At 38.7% G+C, this 25,221-nt stretch overlaps 1 protein-coding gene across 2 annotated transcripts; it reads left to right on the top strand.

Moving 5' to 3' along the window:
• Positions 1–1,260: 1,260 nt before the first annotated feature.
• Positions 1,261–24,490, top strand: RARS1 (arginyl-tRNA synthetase 1). 2 transcript variants are annotated; one of them, XM_072824221.1, is made up of 15 exons: positions 1,261–1,398; positions 3,137–3,271; positions 4,987–5,175; positions 6,474–6,582; positions 7,094–7,194; positions 8,106–8,227; positions 9,208–9,328; positions 11,246–11,375; positions 12,075–12,179; positions 15,325–15,503; positions 16,195–16,304; positions 19,687–19,792; positions 22,915–23,087; positions 23,226–23,473; positions 24,271–24,490. In XM_072824221.1, exons 1-15 carry the CDS (start codon positions 1,354–1,356, stop codon positions 24,378–24,380), a joined length of 1,983 nt encoding a protein of 660 aa, XP_072680322.1. In that variant the 5' UTR covers positions 1,261–1,353; the 3' UTR covers positions 24,381–24,490. The 2 variants fall into 2 exon arrangements, with proteins under 2 accessions (XP_072680322.1, XP_072680323.1); XM_072824222.1 differs by lacking the exon at positions 4,987–5,175.
• Positions 24,491–25,221: the final 731 nt, after the last annotated feature.

Here is a 25,221-nt window from a genome sequence, read left to right as displayed (position 1 = left end):
AAAAATCTTTATTGGAATATAGTTTTTAAAAATTCTTTTATAAGACATAGAAGCAATAAAGTTTAGAGGCTGCTAAGTACTGGGTCCATAGAGAAGAGTGAGAAAGACCATTCATGTCCCTGTTTTCTCAGAACTTAAATCCCAGGTTAGCTGTTTAAAAAAAAATTTTTTTTAAAGATTTTATTCATTTATTCATGAGAGACACAGAGAGAGAGGCAGAGACACAGGCAGAGGGAGAAGCAGGCTCCATGCAGGGGGCCCGACGTGGGACTCGATCCCAGGACCCAGGGATGATGCCCTGAGCCGAAGGCCGATGCTCAACCACCGAGCCACCCAGGCGTCCCAGCTGTTTAAAAATTTTAACTCACAACAGAGGTCTTCCTGACCCAGGTCACTCTCTCTACCACATTATCTTTGATAAAAGGAAACCGTAGGGCCCAAATGGCGTCACTTCCAACAAATCACCACACCGGGCTTGACACCTGCACTTTCAACCTCTCCCAGAATCACAGTCTTAATTGGAGTCACAAATTTTCAGGTCAGAGAGATGCCTAACTGGCTCCAGCGGCGGCTCTGGGGACTCTCGCTCTCGAGGCTGTGCGTTCAGGCCCTACGCTGGGGGTCCTGGGTGCAGGGATTATTTAAAAAATAAAATCAATCTTAAACACACGTTCTTCTGGTCAGAACCAACAAGGTAATCTGTTCACACGGGCCCTCTCCATCCTCCAAAAGGCAGATGCAATGCGCCCACGAAGACCCTTTGTCTCCAAGGAAAGGCGACTTCACCCCAAATAATTGTTGTTGTTGTTGATGACTCCTCTGCCTTATTTCTAGAACCTTTCTTTTCCTGTAGCCCTTTGGAGCTCCCTTACGAATCGCTTGATAAAAAGTCAACCGGATCTCCGGACTTGCTTGAGCTTAGTGTTTTGCCGCGACACCTGACACCTGCGAGCACGGCGGGGTCGAGCGCCTCTCCTGGGGAGCTCGCGTCCGGTCTCGCACGCAGCTTGCGGCCCAGGGCCCACCACGCCGTCGGCCACGCTAACGTGCACGACACGTGCTGGCTGAGAACACGACGGGATGTGGGCGAACCGAGGACCCGGTGAGCGCTCCCGCCCGCGCTCCCGCCCGCCCCGAGCGGCTCTGGCCCGACGCCCCCGGAGCCCAGGCAGCGTCCAGCATCTCCCCGTCGTCGTCCCCGCAGTGTCGCCGGGATCCCGCCAGGGGGCAGCACAGGCGGCGGCACACAGAGGGCAGCAGCGGCGGGAGGCGCAGGGACCGGGGCTTCCGCTTCCGAGAAGAGCCGGCCACTTCCGCTTCCGGAGCCTTGGGGTGTTCGCCGCTGACGGGAGGATGGAAGGGCTGGTGGCTCAGTGCTCCGCGAGGCTGTTGCAGCAGGTAGGGCCGCATGGGGCCAGGAAGGGGGCTCGGCGGGGAGCGAGGAGGGTCTGCGCCCGCCCGGGGGCGGCGCCCGCGCTGGTCCGCGCGCCCTGAGACCCGGGCCTGGTCCCCCGGAGCGAGCGCCCCCGCCGGGATGCCCCGGCCCCGCCCCCGGCCCCGCCCCGCCCCCAGCCCGGCCGCGAGCTCCGGCGCCCGGCCCAGCCCCCCGGCGGCTCCCGTCCCGGCGCGCGGCGTGCTCCGTGCTCCGTGCGGGCCGACCCTGAGCCGCTCCCTCCGCGCACGCGCACGCGCCGCCCGGGGTGCGGGGTCGGCCGGGGGCGGGGCGGGGCGGGGCGGGGGCCCGGGAGTCCACACCCCCCGACCTGCGCCGACGGGGCTCCTGGGGGCCGCGGCCGCAGCGGACCCCAGCGACGGGGCACATCCCTCACCGTCGGCTCGGGGAGCGAGCTGCTTTCTAGGAAATCAGCAGTTACACCGTACAGCTCGGCCAAGGAAAGCGGAAGGTTCGCGCTGGAGCCGAGCCCTGTGTTCTTTGCCGGGGTGGGGGTACAGGTACCCTAGCATTCCGTCGTGATGAAGAATTACAGACCTCAAAAAAATGAAGTAAAAAAGAAGAAGGCCTCAGTTTTTGGAAAATGTTTAGCTGAGCGCATGGAACGTAATATGCTCGTGTCGGGCAACCTGGTTTTGCTGTGGTCACCTCCTGATAAGCAGTCTCCCATCTCGGGAGAATCTCCCCCTTAGTGATTCTGTGAGGTTGGGAGGTTTATTTCCTTCTGAATTGGCATGTTTTTAGTTTTAGGCATTAGAGTTAAAAACCTGGCCTAGGACCTGAGACACAGTGGAAAACTAAGGGAAGAATTGGGAAATCATTTTGTCTAAGAAAGGGCGAAAGGCAGACACTTGAGCTATATTAAATGTGACAAAAGTCATTTCCTTTTTATTTTTTTTTAAGATTTTATTTATTTATTCGTGAGAGACACAGAGAGAAGCAGAGGCACAGGCAGAGGGAGAAGCAGGCCCCATGCAGGGAGCCCGACGTGGGACTCGATCCCGGAACTCCAGGGTCTGCCCTGGGCCAAAGGCGGTACTAAACCGCTGAGCCACCAGGGCTGCCCAAGGCATTTCCTTTTTTTTTTTTTTTTTTTTTTAATTTTTAATTTTTATTTATTTATGATAGTCACAGAGAGAGAGAGAGGCGCAGAGACACAGGCAGAGGGAGAAGCAGGCTCCATGCACCGGGAGCCCGACGTGGGATTCGATCCCGGGTCTCCAGGATCGCGCCCTGGGCCAAAGGCAGGCGCCAAACCGCTGCACCACCATTTCCTTTTTAAAAGAACCCCAAGTCCTAAGATTTAGGAACAAAGGTTGGTCACCCTTGAACGTAACTAGTCCTCTTCACTAAATCAGAGTGGTTTACTGAGACAAAAAAAAAAAAAAAAAAAACCCCTCAGGATAATAAGGCTTATCCCATTATGTGCTTAACACACCTGTTCCTCTCCAGTATACACACATAAGTCTTTCATTGAAAGGATAGTGTGCTAATGTAGTGCAAAGTCTCTGGAGGGAAAATCACAGCTTATCAAAGGAAACGCCCATTATTCCCATCACCTCTGCCATGCTGTTGGAAAGAGGAAAAGAAAGAAATTGACAGTACTATTCAATTCATCACGTTAACGAAAGTTGTCAGTCATAAGTGGACTGTGGACTGAACAAAGTGCCTTTGCTTTCATAGGAAAAAGAGATTAAGTCTCTGACTGCTGAAATAGATCGGTTAAAAAACTGTGGTTGTTTAGAAGATTCTCCAGATTTGGAGCAGTTGCGAGAAGAAAATTTAAAATTAAAGTATCGACTAAAAATCCTTCGAAAGGTAAGTACTGTGGCTTGTTTTTCGTTTTATAATTTGCATTATTGTAGCTTTAAAAAAAAAAAAAAAACTTTTGTCAAAGATTCAGAAAGTATACCTTGAGGAATTTGGAGACATGAGGAAAGAAACCCTATCTTTTCCCCCGGCTAAGACTAATTAGGACTAAGTTGTTGGTGCAAGTAATGGTGAAGTTGGTGTAGACTTGTCCTTCCAGGGCCCCTTGAAATGTTTGATACGCTAAATATTTGGCCCACTTGAAGTAGGCTTCCAATAGGTTGAGACATTTAATAGTTTATGTTGGTGCCTTTTAAAAAAATTTTTTTTTGAATTTTTAATAATTGCCTCAATCAAAAGAAAATATAGAATATATGCACAGTCTTTCTGTGCCCTAAGTTGGTTATTTTATAATTTGATTTTTATATTTCAGAGTGTCATTTTTTTCCACTTTTATTTCAGAACTTCTTTTTCCTAAGAAGCTTGTGCTGTATTTGTTATTTAATAATCTTATAATCTAACAGTGTTTATCAGTTTTGTCAAAGAACTGAGCTTGTTTTAGTGGAGGTTTTAATTTCTTGGCCTGCCTTTCATGTCTGCTGATGACACATCCTGGGAGATGACCTCACTGGCATAATTGTTCTCCAGTATGTATATACTACTTCTTAGCCAGGCTACACTGACATTATATTCTTTTTTTCCAAAGCTGACCCCATTTTTCTTATCTTAGGCTCTACCCACTCCACTCCCATGAAGTCTTTTTATCACCTACTTGTGATCTATTCTGCTTGAAATAACTTTGTCTTTGAATCTTCTAAAATGACATTTCTTTTCCATGGAGTCTTCCCCCAAATACCTCAGCTTTCTGGTTACCTCATTTATTCTGTACTTATTTATATTCATTTTTATACTTTAATTCAGAAATATTATTAGATGCCTCATGTTTGGTAGAGGGTCTGAGGAAAAACACAAAAGTACATTGTATTATTGTTTTAAGATTTTTTTTTTTTAAGATTTTATTTATTCACGAGAGATACATGGAGAGAAGCAGAGACCTAGGCAGAGGGAGAAGCAGGCTCCTGATGGGGAGCCTGATGCAGAACCTGATCCCAGAAGCCCAGGGTCACACCCTGAGCCAAAGGCAGATGCTTAACCACTGAGCCACCCAGGCAGGCACCCCTATTTTAAGATTTTAAGTAATCTCTGCACTCAGCATGGGGCTTGAATTTACAACCCCAAGATCAAGAGTCCCACGCTCTTCCAATTGAGCTAACCAGGCACTCCAAGTACAGTATATTCTAATACACATGTGTTTCCATAATGCACATTGGCTCCAATGTGTAAATGTTAGAATGCTGTCAGTGTAATGGGTGGGTGGGCACATTGATTCTTTCACAAATACTTTGCCCTACTGAGTAATAGTACCTGAAGACAAGGTATACAACAAAAACCAACAAGTCATAGATGAATAAAAATACTGTGTCAGACACCCATTCATTTACTCTACCTTCATTCCCTGGGTCATATTGGTCACGTGCTCTGACTTAGCAACACTTACTGGATGGTTGTCCTGTTATGTTTTTCAGTATGTCCCAGATATGAGAGTATCGCACAGTGTATGTTACCTTTTGGTATTTACCTTCTCAAGACCTTGAAGATTCCTTACAATATTTGGGAATATTTTATATGATAATTTAATATTTTGTTGACATTTTCCTTCTTAGAGTCTTCAAGCAGAAAGAACCAGACCAACTAAAAATATGATTAACATCAATAGCCGACTACAAGAAGTCTTTGGTTGTGCCATTAAGGCTGCATATCCAGATTTGGAAAATCCTCCTCTCATAGTGACACCAAGTCAACAGCCCAAGTTTGGGGACTACCAGTGTAATAGTGCTATGGGTATCTCTCAGGTGATTGCATTACTACAAAGCATTCTTACTGATTTGGTTTTCTTAAGTATTAATCATCGTTACTTTTACATAAATAGTAGCAAATTGTATTCTCAATGAAAAGAACATTTTCCACGGTTCTGAAAAACTTGAGCAAAGGGGATGTTTTTAATTTTAAAACACAAGTTTGAATATTCAGTTAAATTTTATATGTATTTTCAGTATTTAAGAGTGGTAGTTGATACTCCTGGTACTTGCCTCCTGTTGTGTCCAGGATTGCTTTGTGTTATCATTGATGAATGTTGGAAAGTGAGAGATTCTCAGTGAGCCATTTATCAACCAATGTCCCCATCACATACTTGGTGCAGCTGTGGGGTCTCTGGGTTAGACTTATATATTTCATTTTTAGTTAGAGGAATCTTCTCCTGCCCTTTTTTTTTTTTTTTTTTTTTTTTTTTAGTAAGAAACAATTTAAGTTACTTTAAATTTTTTTTTTTTAAGATTTTATTTACCAGAGAGAGAGACCAAGCACAAGCAGGAGGAGCAGCAGGGAGAGGGAGAAGCAGGCTCCCCACTGAGCTTGATCCCTGGACCCTGGGATCATGACCTGAGCCAAAGGTAGACACTTAACCTACTGAGTCACCAGGCGCCCCTACATTTTTTAAATATTTATTTGTTCGAGAGAGAGAGAGAGAGCTGGGGGAGAGAGGAGCAGAGAGAGAGGGATAAGCAGACTCCGTGCTGAGTGCAGGGCATGATGTTCAACTGACTGAGCCACCCAGGTGCCCCAGAATTCCCCATTTTTAATAGCTGCATTGTATACTGTGTTTGTGATTAATTGGCCCTGGTTTGGGACTTTTTGCTTTCCTTTCTTTGTTGAGTCAAAGGGTTTAATTCAAAATGTCCAGATTTTCTTCTAGATAATTTTTATATGTCTACATTGGGGTTAAGTTTATAAGGGTACTATTTTTATTACCCAGGTCTGAATATTGCACACTTTCATGATTTGCAAATTCCAAATATAAATATCCTGGAAACCAACATCATAACTAAAGGTTTTGTTATGTCTTCATAAAAGAGTTCTAGGTATGTGGGGCAGCTCACTTTGAAATGGAGATCATGTGGTTTGGGCATTTTTGTATTCCTCTTGGCCCTATTGATGGTTGATGCTTTAATCTGTCCATTTAGAAGGCCGTTGGACTCCATGCTTGTGCCTCTTGATGGGTCTTAATGTCAAATGTACCTCTTTATCAGTTGTGTATTTCTGAGTAACTTGCTGGAATCTATTGTGTAATGAATCATTTTATATTATGTTATAGATGCTCAAAACCAAGGAACAGAAAGTTAATCCAAGAGAAATTGCTGAAAACATTACCAAACACCTCCCAGACAATGAATGTGTTGAAAGAGTTGAAATTGCCGGCCCTGGTATGACAGTGTTATCCTTCTTAAGGAGTTGTATTAATATTGATTCATATAATATATGAATGTAGGCTTAAGCTGTATAAGGTGGTGAAAACTCCTCGGATTGAAGTTAGGAAACTGAGGTTTTAGTGTGGACTGAGTTGCCTGGTCTTTGAGTTATTTTACCTCCTGTGACTCGGTTTTTCAACAGCATGAAGGAGATGGATAATGGCAGATAAATTTATCATAAAAGGGGCACCAATTTTCTGTTAAGAGGTGAACAAATCATACACTGAGAGTGAAGGGGCCCAGGATTAAGTAGGAAGCTTCAAGAGAATGGTAATGTTTGAAACAGATACTGAAATAAGGAATTACAAGAGGGCTTCAGGTGGTGTTGGAATCCGTAAGTTTTGCCAGAGCCAGATCAGCACTCTGGAGCCAGCATAAGTGAAATTGAGAAAGACTGTGGGAGTGAGCAGTCCTTTAAGATAGGAAACTATCTGATTTTTCTTTCTTTCCTCTTACTGTTCATTAGGTTTTATTAATGTCCACCTAAGAAAGGACTTTGTATCACAACAGTTGACCAATCTTCTGGTGAATGGTGTTCAACTACCTGCCCTTGGAGAGAATAAAAAGGTATGTACACAGTTTGCAATGATACATTAACACCTTACAACTGTGGGACAAGGGCTGTGATGAGACTGGCAGTTATTTTTTTATATCGAGATTTAATCATTAGTATTCAAGATTATGAAAATTACTAAAATAACCTTTCTCCTGGGTCTTGGCTTCTTATGTAGTTTTTCTTTTCTTTTATTTATTTTATTTTATTTTATTTTATTTTTATTTTATATATTTTTTATTTTATTTTTTTATTTTTTATTTTATTTATTTTATTATTTTATTTATTTTATTTATTTTATTATTTATTTTATTTTATTTTAAGATTTTATTTATTCATGAGAGACACAGAGAGAGAGAGAGAGTCAGAGACACAGGCAGAGGGAGAAGCAGGTTCTCTGCAGGGAGCCCGACGTGGGACTCAATCCCAGGTCTCCAGGATCACACCCTGGGCTGCAGGCGGCGCTAAACCGCTGTGCCACCAGGGCTGCCCTGTTTTTTCTTTTCACTGTATTCCACAGAGCATTTGGGGTAGCCAGCTGGTATTTATGAGGTTTGGCTAAAATAGGGTAGATTATTTGTATAAACAGATATAATTCTTTTTCAGTTAATAATGGACAAGTAGGTATACTAGAAACCTAACACAATTGAACTGCAATCCAAGCTGTTATTTAAGTCTGAGTTTATTTTTAAATGTTATTACTAAATGTTAACAGACTAAAATGTCTATGCCCATTTAAAAATTAAAAAAAATAAATAAATAATTTAAAAATTTTAATTGAAGGTACTTGATATAACATTGCAAAATTAAGATATACAGGTGTTAAACTTTGATACATTTATATACTGTAACATAATTGCCATTGAGTATATTTATCACTTTAAAGTACAATATTGTCTAAATTTTTGTTTTCTTTCTGTCTCAGGTTGTAGTTGACTTCTCGTCTCCCAACATAGCTAAGGAGATGCATGTAGGCCATCTCAGATCAACTATCATAGGAGAGAGCATGTGCCGCCTCTTTGAATTTGCAGGATATGATGTGCTAAGGTATGTGCTCTTGCCTCTAGAAATATCTATAGAAAATGGGAGATGTTGTTTGAGATAGAATCTTTGACTAAATTAGTGATTTGTAAGTATGGTTCTGCTTCTAATCACCAAGTGGGCTTTTTAAATAAATTATGTCCTGGGCTCCTCTGAACTGTTAACTTTTAGACTGTCTGAGGATGGAGCTAAGGAAAAACTCTCCTGCTCATTCCACAAGTACTTGAGTATCACTCCTGTATTCTGTATTAGAATATATCAGGTTATATTCTAATAGGGAAAGGCATACGCAAGAGATTATGCTGGGCCTGTAGGCAATAGTAGGAAATTGGGATTTTATTCTTAAGTGTGATGGGAAGTTATTGGAGAGTCTTAATTAGGAGGAGCAATGCAATCTAATTAAGGATTAGTCTGGCTTCTTTTAAGAAATAAGGCAAAGAAGGCCTAACTGTAAGTTAGAAACCCTATGACAACAATCCAGTTAGAGATGATCTGGTGAAGAAAAAAAAAAAGATGATCTGGTGGTTTGAGATTAAAAACAGTAAGGAGTGTAAAGTGGTTGGATTGACACATTTTGAAGAATTTTATCCACTGGTGTTTTAGAACCACTGGTCTAATTATCTTAGGGTGATAGTTGGCTGAGAAGTTAAATTTTCATAAAGTGGTAATTATCAACATTGACTCATCTGTCCATGTCTCAGTTAACTACTCAGAAAACGGATCAGTCTATCAATAGGAACCTCATTGACCACAAATACTGGAGGCCTGTCATGTGCAACCTCTGTCAGCGGGTATATATTTCTAAATGTATGGACGTTGTCCTCGCCTCTCCTAAAGTATGCATACCAGTGAGGAGACAGCCAAGGAAACAGATGTTACTAAATGTGATGTACTGGCACTTAAATGTTAGTGGTTCCTAATGGAATATAGTTTGTCTAGTTTAAGCATGTTATTTTAAAATAATTTTGTATTCTGATTGGCATTAGATTAAACCATGTAGGAGATTGGGGAACCCAATTTGGCATGCTCATCGCTCACCTGCAAGATAAATTTCCAGATTACCTAACAGTTTCACCTCCTATTGGGGATCTTCAAGCCTTTTATAAGGTTAGATACCATTTATTGTTACAGTAATTGTGTGTTTACCAATTCATCATAATTTTTAGTTTTCTTTAGAGAGTTCAGATTGGTATTTGAAACTACTGTGGGGTTAAAACTAAACTCTGCCCCTTAACTGCATCTTTGTTTTTTTAATTGGTGTATGTTAAAAATTGAACTCTACCACATTACCCTTTTTTTTTTTTAAGATTTTATTTATTTATTCATGAGAGACACAGAGAGAGAGAAAGGCAGAGACACAGGCAGAGGGAGAAGCAGGCTCCCTGTGGAGAGCCTGATGTGGAACTCAATCCCAAGACCCTGGGATCAGGACCTGAGCCAAAGGCAGACGCTCAACCACTGAGCCACCTAGGTGCCACCACATTATCCATTAAGTGAATTCAGGAGCTTGGTAATCAAAAGATACTTTAGTATTTAAAATTTTTTTGATACTCTTCTCAATTTTATATGTTGAAAATTTTATAGTATATGTAAGAATAGTTTTTAAAAGACAGATGTACTATAAACCATAATTTTAAATTAATCACTGTGGTCAATATACTTCCACTTTGACATCCATATACAAATCTTTACATTGGGGCAGCCCGGGTGGCTCAGTGGTTTAGTGCCACCTTCAGTCCTTCAGGGCGTGATCCAGGAGACCCCGGATCGAGTCCCACATCGGGCTCCTGCATAGAGCCTGCTTCTCCCTCTGCCTATGTCTCTGCCTCTCTCTGTGTGTGTCTCTCATGAATAAATAAATAAAATCTTAAAAAAAAAATCTTTACATTGTGATTATAATACTTTTGTGTTTAATGTTTCATTATCAACTTTTACATTACTGTATGGTTTGGCTGCACATTGTTTTGTTGGATTGATGTACTGAAGTTTGTATTAATCCCTCTTGTTGGGGTTTTTTCCCCATTTTTGGAGTGCTTTTATACATTCGGTAAATAACTTTGTACATACCAGTTTTTCTCTTTTTAAAATTATTTCTTTGGGGTACCTGGGTGGCTCCCCCAGCCTATGTCTCTGCCCCTCTCTCTTGTGTCTCTCATGAATAAATAAAATCTTTGAAAAAAAATTATTTCCTTATGATAGATCATTTCCAAAGAATAGGATTACAGCATTAAAGTGTAAATATCTATGTGGGAGTTTTTTTGTTATTGTTTTTTGGGGTTTGTCTCAGTAACCATTTTCTAATGAAATAATTGAAAACAATATGTTTGTTCATGTGAAACTGGTAAATTACATAACTAATGTTATAATCTATTGGAATTCTGTGCTCTTAGTAAGGCAGATCTGTCAATGCAAAAAGTGTTTATAATACATTAGTAAGTTGTAAAAACACTGTATGTTCCAGTTTTTGCTTGAAATACATAGGTATGTATTTGCAAAGAAATGTCTAGAATTAATGCAGCAAAACCTTATCCCTGGTTAGGTTGGAGTAGGATTAACAAAACTTTTTTTCTTTTTTTTTGCAGTAAGCATGTGTTGCTTTCAAAATAGACATAAACAATGAAAGCAATTTTATTTTTAATTACAAAAATTATTTGTCCAGGACCACATCCAAAATGGAAAATGAAGTGCAGAAAATTGAACCCCACCTGTTAGTTATTCTTTATTATTCTTGAATATTGGTGTGAAGAAGGTTTTTGTGAATTGTAAAAGTGGAGGTAGCTGTGGTGAGAATTTTGCATTTTCAAGAAATGATTTCAAAACAAATAATAGGGTTCTTTGGCACATTGATTTGTAACTATTGACTTAATTGAAATAGAGTACCTACTCTGTTGCTTTTGTACTAGTGTTGTAAATTTTCACTTTTCTCACTTTGGGTTTTTTTGTATTTGTTTTTGTTTTAGAAATGAATAAATTCTTTACCCAGAAATATAAAGTTGGCTCTTTTTTTTTCCCCCTCAAACACAGGAATCCAAGAAGAGATTTGATACTGAGGAGGAATTTAAGAAGCGAGCGTACCAGTGTGTGGTTCTGCTCCAAAGTAAAAATCCAGATATTATAAAAGCTTGGAAGCTTATCTGTGATGTTTCCCGCCAAGGTGAGTTTCTGGGCTTCATTCATTCATCCAAGAAATACCGTTGCAAATGGTTTCCTTGAGTCTTTACTCAGTTGACCTTTAATGACATGTTAAATTCTGAAAGACCGGCAAATAGATTTTTTTCTTAAGTATTTTCTAACACTGAAACAACTATTAAGAAAGTTCATTAAGAGAGTCAAGTGCAAATTTTAACTTTCTTAGACCAGGAAAAATTAATTAGGAAAAAATTTCAATTCAAAAAAAAAATTTTTTTTAATTAGGAAATGAGGTAGGAAAGAAAGTGGGACAATCCTATTCATAGTGGCCATCAAAGCTATAAAACACATTGGAATAAACTCATATAGAAAGTGTCAGACCAAAGTGAAGAGAAATAGACAACAGAAAGTGAAAAATAGAGAAATAGACAACTTTAATTGCAACATTTTAAAGGAAGAAAATTAATTATATTAAAAAATATATGATACAGGGGTGCCTGGGTGGCTCATTCTGTTAAGCATCTGACTCTTGATCTCAGCTCAGGTCATGATCTCAGGGTGGTGAGATCAAGCCCTACCTTAAGCTCTGCACTAGGCATGGAGCCAACTTAATAAATACATTAAGTAAAATGTTGCAGTTAAATAGTATGTTTCTTGTAATGTATGGTGTATGTCTCCTATTTAAATTCTTAAACTTTTTTTTTTGGTGACCTTTTTTTCCTAGAGTTTAATAAAATCTATGACGCATTGGACATCTCTTTAATAGAGAGAGGGGAATCCTTCTATCAAGACAGGATGAATGACGTTGTAAAAGAATTTGAAGATAAAGGTAGGCATTCTACCTTTTTTTTTTTTTTTAAGCTTTTCATTATGGAAATTTTCGAAGAGGCAAAAGTGAAGAGATTGTTAAAATAATCTTTCTAAATCATTAGTTTTTTTTTTCAGTCTGTACATTTGTTATATATGTATGTGTGTGTGTGTGTGTGTGTGTGTGTATATATATATATATATTTCTTCCCTACCCTTGCTTTTTCTCTTATTCTTGAAGAAACTGGACCATTTGTCGTAAGAGAATTCCCATATGGTATTAAAACAGTTCCTCCGTCTGTATCTTCTGAAGAGGCTGATCAAATTCTGGTGTGTTTTTTTGTTTTGTCTTTTTATTTGCAAGTATGTCAGCAATGTCTGGTTGGCTCTCTCTACGATGAGATGGATTTGTAAGTTCAGGTGTCAGCCTGATCTGTCCACAGATTTTCCTGTTAGACTTCCCCATATTGTTTTTAGCAGCTGTTCATGATCAGGACTTTGATCCATTACTTCATTAGAGGTTGGAAAATGGTAGTGTTCTATTCCTTCTTTGTTATCTTGAGTTACCCTGTGCAGAGCTTTGCCACATAATTATTTTGGTGGTTCTAAAGTACAGTTAACCAAAGACATATAGTATAAATGTGTGATTCTTTTTTTAATTTCTCAATGTCAGAGTAGTAAATTAGTTTCTTAGCATCTTCCAGATCAACTGAGTTATTTTTAGCATTATTATAGACAGGATTTAATATATTTTATTTCTCAATCATTTGCTTTAATTATACTTTTTAACGTTCATGGTCCCGTTCTTGGCTAAAGAGAGCCTCCTCAAATTGGCTTCTTGTTTTTTATCTTTTTCTTGACCCCTATATTCTGTTGTCTTTGATAGTTTACTTGCTTTCAGGTACACAATATTTTAAGATTTTTTTGTGTATTTCCTGCCTTAGATCTAGAATCCACTAACCGGATATCTCCAAGAAAGATGGTTTCTTGAATAGGAAATGGTTTTTATTAATCACAATCTGTGGCCTAGGGATTACACCTTTAAGGTAATAAAATTTTAGGGACTTTTAGTGATGAGAAGGAAGCACAGAAATCAGTAATTCGCCAAGGTCACACAGCTAATAATAAGTCTGAGATTCAAACCTGGGCAGTCTAGCCTCAGAGCTTGGGTTTTGGGGGTTTTTGTTTGTTTGTTTGTTTTAATTTATATTTTTGGTAGTTAACATATAGTGAAGTGTTGGTTTCTGGAGTACAATTCAGTGATTAATCACTTACATATAGGGGGGTGGGGGTGAATGGGTGACGGGCACTGAGGGGGGCACTTGACGAGATGAGCATTGGGTGTTATTCTGTATATTAGTAAATTGAACACCAGTAAAAAATTAATTTAAAAAAAAAATCACATATAGTACCCAGTGCTCATCACAAGTGCCCTTCTTAACGGCCATCACCACTTTAGCCCATTCCCCACCCTCCTCCCTCCATCAACAGTTTGTTCTCTATTGTTAGGAGTCTCTTATGGGGGATCCCTGGGTGGCGCTGCGGTTTAGCGCCTGCCTTTGGCCCAGGGCGCGATCCTGGAGACCCGGGATCGAATCCCACGTCGGGCTCCCGGTGCATGGAGCCTGCTTCTCCCTCTGCCTGTGTCTCTGCCTCTCTCTCTGTGTGACTATCATAAATAAATAAAAATTAAAAAAAAAAAAAAGGAGTCTCTTATGGCTTGTTTCCCTCCCTCCTTTTTTTCTTTCCTCCTTCCCAGATACTCATCTGTTTTCTTTCTTAAATTTCACATGTGAGTGAGCTCATACAGTATTTCTTTCTCTTACTGACTTATTGCATTTAGCATAATACACTCTGGTTCTATCCACATCATTGCAAATGGCAAGATTTCATTCTTTTTGATGGCTGAGTAGTATTCCATTGTATATATGTGTGAGTACACGCATACACACACCACATTTTTATCCATTTCATTAGTCGATGGACATTTGGGCTCCATCTTTGGCTGTTGTTGATAGTGCTGCTATAAGCATCGGGGTGGGGTGCATGTGTCCCTTAGAATCTGTATTTTTGTATTCTTTGGATAAATATCTAGTAGTGTAATTGCTGGATGGTAGGGTAGTTTTCCTTTTAACATTTTGAGGAACCTCCATACTGTTCTCCAGAATGGTTGCACTAGTTTACATTTACACCAACAGTGCAAGAGGGTTCCCCTTTTCTCCACATTCAGAGCTTGTTTTTAACTATAATTTTATACTGCCTTTGCCTTACCAAGCCCCAGATTCCTAAAAGGTAAGAAAGTAATTCTAATAGTATTTGCTGCCTAGAGTTATGTGAAGGTTGAATTTTAGACTTAATGGAATTTGGTACATAGTAGCAATCAAAAAAACTTTGTTACCATCATCATGTTCTTGTCCCTTATTGCATCAGAGTTTTGCCTTTTGTAATGTGAATATATGAACATGATTTTATTTTTTCTTTCCAATAATCATTCCAAATGCTAAACCCTGCCATGTTTGTTTCTTGGACCCTGGTACAGTTTTCACTTCCTTTCAGTACATTTCAAGAGACAGTGATAGAAATTGCACTTTTTCCCCAAAGGAAGTATATGGCTCTACCTTGAAAATAGAGCCTGGATTTCCATGTTCTATGTCAATGGGTAGGATAGGCAGGTTCCAGTGAGGCATTTGGGTTTTTTTGGTTTTGTTTTTAAATATTTTATTTTTATTTCTGAGAGAGAGATCTGAGGGGGAGGAGCAGAGGGAGAGGGACAAGCAGACTCTGCTCTGAGTGTAGAATGCAGGGCTTAATCCCCAGATACTGAGATCATGACCTGAGCTGAAACCAAGAGTCAGATGGTCAACCTACTGAGCTACCCAGACACCCTGTGATGTTTTTTTTTATAAAGAGTTTGAGAGCCAAGTATAGTATGAGTCTAGTAAACTGGGATAGCTCACCTGTGCCCTGAGAACATCATGGATGCCCAGACAACCTTGACAATAGCCATTTTCCAAGACTCATAGTAGATCATACTGAGGGGAAAGAATGTGATTTCTTGAGCTTTCTAATAAATATCTTATAATGGGTTATCTTTTACATTCCTTCAGGATTCTATTAACATTATTATTTTTTTTAATTAACATTATTAATAAAGCTTTCTTTCCTAGGATTTGTGCAAGTGGATGATGGCAGAAAAATTGTGTTTGTCCCAGGATGTTCTGTACCATTAACCATAGTAAAATCAGATGGAGGTTATACCTATGATACATCTGACCTGGCTGCTCTTAAACAAAGACTATTTGAGGAAAAAGCAGATATGATTATCTATGTGGTAGACAATGGACAAGTGAGTTTGCAGATTGGTTTATGTTCTTTTTGTTTTCCCCCAGAGAGAGAGAGAGAGCACAAGCATGAGTGGGGGCAGGGCAGAGGGAGAAGCAGACTCCCTGCTGAGCAGGGAGCCTGATGCAGAACTTGATCCCAGGCCCCTGGGATCATGATGGAAGCTGAAGGCAGATGCTTAACCAACTGAGCTACTCAGGCATGCAGATTGGTTTATGTTCTTATATTATCTGATTGGAGCTGAGACAGTATGATGAGGTTTGTGGCATTTAGCACAAGACTAAAATCCAGAAATGCAGTATAACATAAATGGAAAAACAGGGTATGGATTTGGCCACGCTTTAATACTTACCAGTTTTTTATCTTGTTTTCCATAAACTGGAAAGGGTTACTTTCCTGAACATGAGTGACCCTTTCTATCTGAAAGGGTGGTTGTGAGACCTAAAATTTAATTGAGATTATTTATTGCACATGAACCTACCCTTAGTTCAGGCACTTTGAAAACCTTTGTACATAAAAAGTATAACAATCCTGTTCTTGTTCTTTCATATATTAGGTATAAAGAAAAGATCTTATAATTATACTTGCCTTTTAAAATTTGTGTTTGTAAATATTTATCCCTAAGCACAGAGTTTTAAGTCCCTTTTTTGTAATTAGAAAGTTTAGCAGGTAACTTTCCATTTGTTTCTTTGTAGTCTGTGCACTTCCAGACAATATTTGGTGCTGCTCAAATGATTGGTTGGTATGACCCTAAAGTAACTCGAGTATCTCATGCCGGATTTGGTGTGGTGCTGGGAGAAGACAAGTAAGTCTGGAGTCTGAGTGTTAATAACATTCCTAACCCCCAGATTTCTTTGGAAGAAGCTACATTTCATTTGATACCATATTAGAATTAAGTGCACAATTTTTTTTAGTCTGTATATGCTGTAATGGTGAATCTGGCTGAGCCTTTTTGTACCTATATCTTATCACTGCTGGAGAATGTAGCCTTTTAGGGAGATTTGGACAAAGTTGAATGAAATAGACTTTACAGATTATAAAGAGGGCTTTCATTTGTATAGATCTGATTTGTAAAGTCTATCACAGTACCTTCTCAGATTTCACACAAAATACTCAATGGTATATTTCAAGCATTTTGTAAATGTCTGGTTTTTTCCTACATAGTTGAACACCTGGTCAACAGGTATGCATTTATTGAGATTCCAATTGAGTTTTAAAATTTACAGCTTTTGTTGTTATGTTTCTCTCAAAAATACTAAGTTTAACACCTACATATTCATACTTTTAGTTTTTCTATTTTCCAGTCATTTCCCCACATTCTGTTCAGTTTATGAAATAAAAGGTAAATACAAGCAAATATAGACAGCATTCATCAATTCAAAGGCACACATTTTTATTTTCAAAGGCACAAAATTTTTAATATGTTGCATTTAATAATGTCTTAGGATCATGTCTCTTAAAATCTGTGGCATTTTAGATTTAATGATACAACCCAAATATCACACAAAGGTGGTGATGATTTTAAAAACCACAAGAAGTTGCTCAAGATGCTTGGCTAGCTAATGTACAAAAGCTCTAATTAAGCTTTAAAGAAGTCAGGCTAGGTATGTTGTATTATTTTAGATACTGATTATATGAATATCAAAGACCTTGCTGGAGTCAGCATCAGACACTTTTATATTATAATGTGTGACTCTCCTATAGAGCAGCATTTTTTGGAATCAAAAGATACCAGGTCCTTATTTAAGTGTCCATGGTCCTAAGAAAGTACTTTGAATATTGATTATAATACTTTAGTTTCTTAACTATTGATTTTTTGGACTGATGTTTCAGTGATTATTCTTAGGTGAAATTGTTGAATTTACTTTTATATCTATATTTATCACCAGTATTCATATCTTGTCATTTAACTTATTGATCATGTAATTCTACGGAATATTTTCCTTGATTTTTGTTGTTGTTTCATATTTCTGCAATCAGTGTCATGTAATTAATAGCATCTTAGGCCACTGAAGAGGAAAAATATTTTTTTTTAAAGATTTTATTTATTCATGAGAGAGAGGCATAGGCAGAGGGAGAAGCAGGCTCCATGTGGGGAGCCCGATGTGGGACTCGATCCCTGGACTCCAGGATCAGGCCCTGGGCTGAAGGCAGGCACTAAACCACTGAGTCACCCAGGCATCCCAAGGAAAAATAATTTTGGTGATAGTTAACCAGTGTCAATTTACCATGTTTTAAATATTTACATTAAAATGCTCACCAGTTCTGCTGTTAGTGAAATTTTATTTTTTTTAAAAAACTTATAGAAAAAAAAAAATAAAAAAAAATAAAAAACTTATAGAGAGACTGCATGAGTCGGGTTAGGGGCAGAGAGAGAGGGAGAGAATCTCAAGCAGTGTCTCCACTGAGTGCAGAACCTGAATAGAGCTCAGTCCCATAACCCTGAGATCATGACCTGAGCTAAAATCAAGAGTCAGACACTTAACTGACTGAGCTACCCAGATGCCCTGAAATCTGTGTTAAAGCTTTTTATAGTAAATAGTTTACCCTTTAATCATCATCTTATTCCTTAGACTCCTCTATTTATTGAGCTCCTATGTATGACATTGGCAGGTGTCCGATAGACACAGATAGTAGAACATGACCTTTTCCTTGAAGGGGCCTGTCTTGTGAAGGGGAGCAATTCCCTGGGGAGCCTGTTAAATTATACATGCCAGGCTCCACCAGGGGAGTTTACTGACACATTAGGTTCTAAAGCAGGTATTAAGGATTTACTTTAAAACTTCTGATAATCAGATATGGATCCCTTATATTAGAATCACTGGTCTGAGGAATAAATGAGCGCCAAAGAAAACCCACAAAAATTCAAGACAGGTACAGATAGGGGGAGTAACAAAAGAACCGTTATTGTAGACGTTAGGAGAAGGCCTCCTTTAGCATTTTGACTAGCTTTATGATGGGTAACAGTTTATCAGAATTGGAAGTTGCTGAACACTCTAGTACTCAGTAGGGAATGGCAATAAGGAAAGCCACAGAAGTGTTTAATGTATTCATAGGGTAATGAAGGAGTTTTAATTCTGCGATAAAGGGCAAGATCATTTCTAAGGTAACTCTGAAAATACAACTTTAATAAGAAACATCTTGATTTTGGTAGGCTTTGTGTTGAAGAGGAAAGCATCCTTCATTTATACCATCGCATTTGAAGAATTTGAAGAATTTTTTTAAGATTTTAAGTAATCTCTATATGCAGTGTGGGGCTTGAACTCACAACCCTGAGATCAAGAATCATACACTGTACTGACTGAGCTAGCCAGGCACCCCAAAGAATTTTTAACTTTAAAAAAGCTTATAACTCAGTATTGTATAAACTTCTGTTTAATAGTAAAATCCAGTTTTTAAAAAGTAGTCTCTGCCCAACATGAGTCTTGAACTCATGACCCCAAGATCAAGAATCACATGCTCTACCAACTGAGCCAGCCAGATGTCCCAATAAAATCCAATTTTTGAGAAATGCTTTTAATGGTAATGTTGCACAGAACAGTTGTTAATCAGTGCTTTTGCCCCATCCTCAGAGATTCGTTTTGTGATTGGAGTCCTGGCATCCTGGCTTTTCTTAAACTCTTCAGCTGATTTCTGTTGATTGCCATTCAACAGGTGGGATTACTATCTAGAGAAATGCAGATGAGATTCCAGTTAAGAACTTGCTAGTTCCTGAACAGTTCTAGGAGCAAACATGTATTTTGTTAATTCTTCAAAGAAGGCAAAATAAGTCAAACTTTCTGTTCAGGAAAATGAACAAATTAACAAATATCTTTGTTTCCCTTTTAGGGAATGTATTATAGATTAACATGAACAGAATGCTATTAGGAGCCTAAAGCATAGAAAGCTTTGAGTTGGGCAGCCTGGGGGCCTCAGCGGTTTGGCGCTGCCTTGGGCCCAGTGTGTGATCCTGGAGACCTGGGATTGAGTCCCACATTGGGGCTCCCTGCATGGAGCCTGCTTCTTGCTCTGCCTCTCTGTGTCTCTCATGAATAAATAAATAAAACCTTAAGAAAAAAAAAAAAAAGCTTTGAGTTGAGGACTATAGAAGAAAGGTAATTAAAAGTACCACTCCTTTGACATCTTTCCTGGTTACCAGTTGGAATAAGTGTCAGACCTTCATTTCTAAATGGGAGGTTCTGTTTTAGGAAGAAGTTTAAAACACGTTCAGGTGAAACCGTGCGCCTCATAGACCTTCTGGAAGAAGGACTAAAACGATCCATGGACAAATTGAAGGAAAAAGAAAGAGACAAGGTAATCCAAAGCCTTATTTGCCTGTTGTGTACCACATGTTGTGACTTTTTCGTTTCTGTTTTTATCAAGAGAACTGGAGAACATTATGAGGAACAAATCTACCCGAGACAAGTTTATATTACTCAGATATTGCACAAAAAGTTTGTTTCATTACTGAGCATGTAGTTTGAAAATAAAATTCTTGGCTATTACAAAAGGCTGTGTTTCCTCCTGTGCTAATGTGGCATCATATCTTTGTTTCTTGTTGGCATTCTATCACTACTTTGAACCAATGATTCAAAACTATTTCAGAAAAAAAAAAAAACAAAAAAAAAACAAAACTATTTCAGATTAAGAGGTTAGATTCTACAGCCTACAGAAAGATCTACATCTGCTGAGATCCTTTCTCTGGGAGAATTTGAAGAGTAGTCCTAGCAGTCAATACCTACACCCAAGGCCATTGGTCAGCCATCCGAGTAAGCAACAACATAATGGGCTTAGATAGCACCCTTGAAAAGGACTATGGTTTGATTTGTGTGGAATTTAAGTAATTGAAATAAAATGAAGAAAACTTGACAAGAAAATCTTTTTAAGATAGGAAGGTCAAGGATTGAGATTCAAGGTCTTTTACTATTCAGTAAGTCAAGTGATATTTTGGAATGAACATAACTGCTATTAACCATACAATTACAGAAGGAGAAATAGAATTGGATGAAATATAGACGTGAAAGAACCAAACACAAAAATAGGTCCTTTGCGGAAAAGCTCTTTTGTTTGGTTCAGGTCACTGACAATCCAAAGAGCATAAAGGCAGGCCATGAGGCTACATTGTCATGGTCGTAGTCCCTCCACCCCACCCCCTTTCCATTGCAAACAAAATGAAATGTAAAATAGCTTTTCTCTCTGCTTCTGCTAGGTCGTTGTCAAGTCTCCACAACTGGTATCTACAGAGTAGTTTCTCCTTTTAGTCCTGGTGTAGGCACATGTAGCACAATCAGATGAAAGGTGGAAAATTTGGTCATCTAACCAATTTGCTCACTCCATATGATGGTAAAAACTGCTTTGGCTCTTTTATTTGTTTGGCCAATTTGCGTACAATAAAATGTGAAGCATGATGATTTTTTACACTAATGTATGCCTGGTAACTCCAGCCAATATAGTTCTATCTCTATTATCTGAGAAAACTTCCTGTCACCATAGGTCACTTTTGTTTATTCTAGGACATCATAGAGTAGGTGCTGTTTTCTAGATGTATCAGTAGTTCATTTCTTTTTATTGCTAAATAATAGTGTTCTGTTGTATGAATATACCACATTTTGTTCATTCTGTTGATGGATATTAGGGTTGTTTCTCTTTGTTATGAATAAAATATTAATTTCAACATTTTTAAAGTCCTTTTATGGATTAATGCACTTTTACTTCTGGATATATATCTAGGAATATCATTGCTGGATTGTAGGGTGAAAGTTGGTTTATGTTTAACTTTATTAAAAATTGCCAAGGAGAACTGTATTATTCACTCCTACCACTAATGATAGGTTCCAGTTGCTCATAGGTACCAATGCTTGATTTGTCAGTCTTCTGGTGAAGGTAATGGCGTCTCACTATGGTTAAAATTTGCATTTCTCAGGGCACCTAAGTGGTTTAGTTGGTTAAGGGTCTTACTCTTGATTTTTGCCTCTGGTCATGATCTCAGGATTGTGAGATGGGGCTCAGCAGAGCATGGGATCTGCTTAAGATATTTTCTCTCCCCGCCCCCCCTTCCCCATCTCCCTCTCGCCCTCTTGCATGCTCTCTCAAAAAAATTTGCATTTCCCCCATGAGTCCTGGTGTTGATTGCCTTTTTTAATGCTTATTGGCCATTTATATGTCTTTTATGAAGGGTCTTCTCAAGTCTTTTACCCATTATTTGTTGCAAACCATCAAATATTTACATTTATTTATGTATTTACCCTTTCTTGTATACTTCATTCCTTCCTGATGAAGTGTGTTTTGCTTCCATCAGGGATTATTTTCCTTCAGTCTGAAGATCTCCTTTTAGTATTGTTTTAGTAGTGCAGGTCTACTGGTGATAAATTCTATTGGCATTTGTCTGAAAACATCTTTGTATTGCTTTTAGTTTTGAACAATAGCCTTGTGTCCTGATAGTGCTTCAGAATACATGGCCAAATATTAAAACAGTGCATGAGTTCTTTCTCCTACTCCTGATACCGTGTTTTGTTTTTTAATTCCAGTGTAATTAACATATAATGTTAATACTAGTTTCAGGGATATAATGTAGTATTGCAACAATTCTGTACATTGGGCAGCCCGGGTGGCTCAGTGGTTTAGCGCCACCTTCAGCCCAGGGCGTGATCCCAGAGTCCCAGGATCGAGTCCCACATTGGGCTCCCTTCATGGAGCCACCTTCTCCCTCTGCCAGTGTCTCTACCTCTCTTTCTCTCTCTCTCTCTCTCTCTGGTCCTTTGTGACTAAATAAATAAAATCTTTCTTTTTTTTTTAAGATTTTATTTATTTATTCATGAGAGACACAGAGAGAGAGATGCATAGACACAGGCAGAGGGAGAAGCAGGCTCCATGCAGAGAGCCTGACGTGGGACTCGATCCCGGGATTCCAGGATCACACTCCGGGCTGCAGGCGGCGCTAAACCGCTGCGCCACGGGGGCTGCCCTAAAAAACAATTCTGTACATTACTCAGTGCTCATCAAGATAAGTGTACTCTTCATCTCCTTTTCCTTTTATAAGCATTCCCCCCCCCCGCCCTTTCTAGAAACCACCAGTTTATTCTCTATATTTGTGGGTCTAGTTTTTGTTTGTTTTTCTCTGTTAAAGTATTTGTCTTTAATAATTGGTGCTTTCTATTTCATATCTACTGAATATGTTGTGGGGAAAGTATTTGAGTGGATACTTCATATTTTACAAATCAGATTTTTCATAAAAAACACTCTTTGTTATGCAGAGCTGATGAGTTTCTTAGATTGGCCTGTGTTCTCTCAGTGTCCATATTTATTAAAGTCTACTGATAAAAGAAAACCATTAGATGCTCCTGATGCGTGTATTATGCCTGAGACACCAGGATAAAGGAAGTGGTCAGTAAATTATGAAGTTGTTTTTTTGTTTGTTTGTTTTGTTTTTTCTAAAGGTCTTAACTGCAGAGGAATTAAAGGCTGCTCAGACATCTGTTGCTTATGGTTGTATCAAATATGCTGATCTTTCGCATAACCGGTTGAATGACTACATCTTCTCCTTTGACAAAATGCTGGATGACAGAGGAAACACAGCTGCTTATTTGTTGTATGCCTTCACTAGAATCAGGTAATTGTACAGTGTTGGTTTTTTTAATCAATTGATAGGATTTCTAATTTACATGAGTCATTTCTTACTATGTTCTCTATTAAGTGGAGAAGAATGGGCCTAACCAAAGAAAATGATGGCTGTTGCCTGATTTCTTAGGTCTATTGCACGTCTGGCCAATATTAATGAAGAGATGCTTCAGAAAGCTGCTCAAGAGACCAAGATCGTTTTGGACCATGAGAAGGAATGGAAACTGGGCCGGTGTATTTTACGGTTCCCTGAGATTCTCCAAAAGATTTTAGATGACTTACTTCTCCACACTCTCTGTGATTATATCTATGAGCTGGCAACTACTTTCACAGAATTCTATGATAGCTGCTATTGTGTAGAGAAGGATCGACAAACTGGTGAGTGTCTCACTCAGTGGTCATACTGGGATTGGGACACAAGCAAGGCATTTATTTGAATTAGGTATGGATGGTCTTCAACTTCTTTATTCCTGGGACACCTTCCATCCTTTTTTCTACCAGTTATACACTGGTCATATCATATATAACACAAAATTCAACTAGATCTAATAGAAGCATAAATGGAATTCTTGTTACCAAGCAAAGTAGCTTCCCCCACCCTCAGGCATATGGCATGGAATCATAGGACTCCAAAGAAAACAACTGGAAAACAACTAGAAACAGGACATTTCTTTTTTTTTTTTTTTTAGGAAATATTAATACCTTTATTCTGGTATAATACGGTATTTTATATATTAACTCAATTTTACAGAAAAAGCATTTTATGTACAGTTGTAAAGAAACTGCTGCCCTGATAGCTCCAACGTAAATGGATTGTATTTTAAAAGTTCATTGAGTTTGTTACATTGGAAAATATTTTCTTCATAGAAAATAGTAAAAATCACATTTCCCACACTAGTCTAACAACTCCATTAAAATCAAGTAATAGCTGGATGATGTATTTGTAAGTATGGTGTGAATTCTGAGATCCAGGAGAAACTTCAGCTTCATTTAGTGAAACAGCCATGATTTCCTTGAAATTAAGTTGTATGAAGTGAAACTCCCATTAAATGCCTCCCCCTTACCCTTGTTTTCTGCCAGATTATTTTTCAAAACAGGACATTTCTAACAAAAGCAGGGTTACTGAGGGTCACAGAATGAAAAAGACATTAATTTTTTTTTTTCTTTTTCCTCAGGACAAGTGTTGAAGGTAAACATGTGGCGTATGCTGCTTTGTGAAGCAGTAGCTGCTATTATGGCCAAGGCATTCGATATTTTGGGAATAAAACCTGTCCAAAGAATGTAATCCTTAGGTTTGAACACTGTGTGTTTTTACCAAAAAATAGCCATTTAGCACTATTTGCTTTTTTACAATCATGTGGATACAAAAATTAAGTAAATGAAATTTGTCAACTATCTGCATAATGTGGTTTTTTTTCCTACCAACTGGGCCTCTGGAAAAGAAAAACATTACTTCATTAGTAAGCTTACTTCTGCTGACCACTAAAATTACTTAGTGGGGTCATGGAGTAAGAGGCTTTGTTGTATATTTCAGTGAGAGCATTTATTGGGTTGGCTGAGGTGTTTTTTCATTTTAATTTGATACAGAGTCCCATTTATTGAGCTCTGCTATAGGCCCCAGGAACTTTACACACTTTCATTGTCCCATTTAGTCCTCATTCCATTGTTCTGTCATAACATGAATCTCTATTTGGCGATTGACAAAACTGAGTCTTCACAGAAATTAGTATCTTGCCCTGCATTGTTCACAAAGAAAACCCAAGATTTATATCTGTGTTTGACTCCTCAATTTAACCTCTTTCTGTTTTGCAAAAAGGTGACATTGGCAATAGAACAAACCTGGATTCAGGGGAAGGTCAAGAAAATTAACAGATTGGAACTTTTTTAGAAGCTACAGATTAATTCTTCATTATCTCATTGGCCATGTGCCAATTTTAGTTAAAAAGGAAAATAGAAAAACTTGAATATCTAGTTGCCATGATTAGCTGATTCGCTTAGATCAGTCAAGACTCATCTCCTAGGCTTGTTCTATTATTTCACTCCAAGAAATTTGAGTTGTAGAAAGACAAGGTAGACATTTCTAGTGGCAGTGAAGGTAGTCAGGGAAGGGGGGGTGATTGTTGGGT

This window comes from Canis lupus, chromosome 4 (genome assembly GCF_048164855.1).
Source record: "Canis lupus baileyi chromosome 4, mCanLup2.hap1, whole genome shotgun sequence".
Classification (NCBI taxonomy): domain Eukaryota; kingdom Metazoa; phylum Chordata; class Mammalia; order Carnivora; family Canidae; genus Canis; species Canis lupus.
This window is presented reverse-complemented; position numbering and strand designations above follow the sequence as displayed.

What these genes read in the sequence shown, in the direction of transcription:
- RARS1 (XM_072824221.1), top strand. Translation starts at nt 1,354, where the DNA reads ATGGAAGGGCTGGTGGCTCAGTGCTCCGCGAGGCTGTTGCAGCAG. An exon ending in CCGCGAGGCTGTTGCAGCAG is followed by an intron (nt 1,399 to 3,136) that starts GTAGGGCCGCAT and finishes TTGCTTTCATAG; the next exon opens with GAAAAAGAGATTAAGTCTCT. An exon ending in AGAGAAGGATCGACAAACTG is followed by an intron (nt 23,474 to 24,270) that starts GTGAGTGTCTCA and finishes CTTTTTCCTCAG; the next exon opens with GACAAGTGTTGAAGGTAAAC.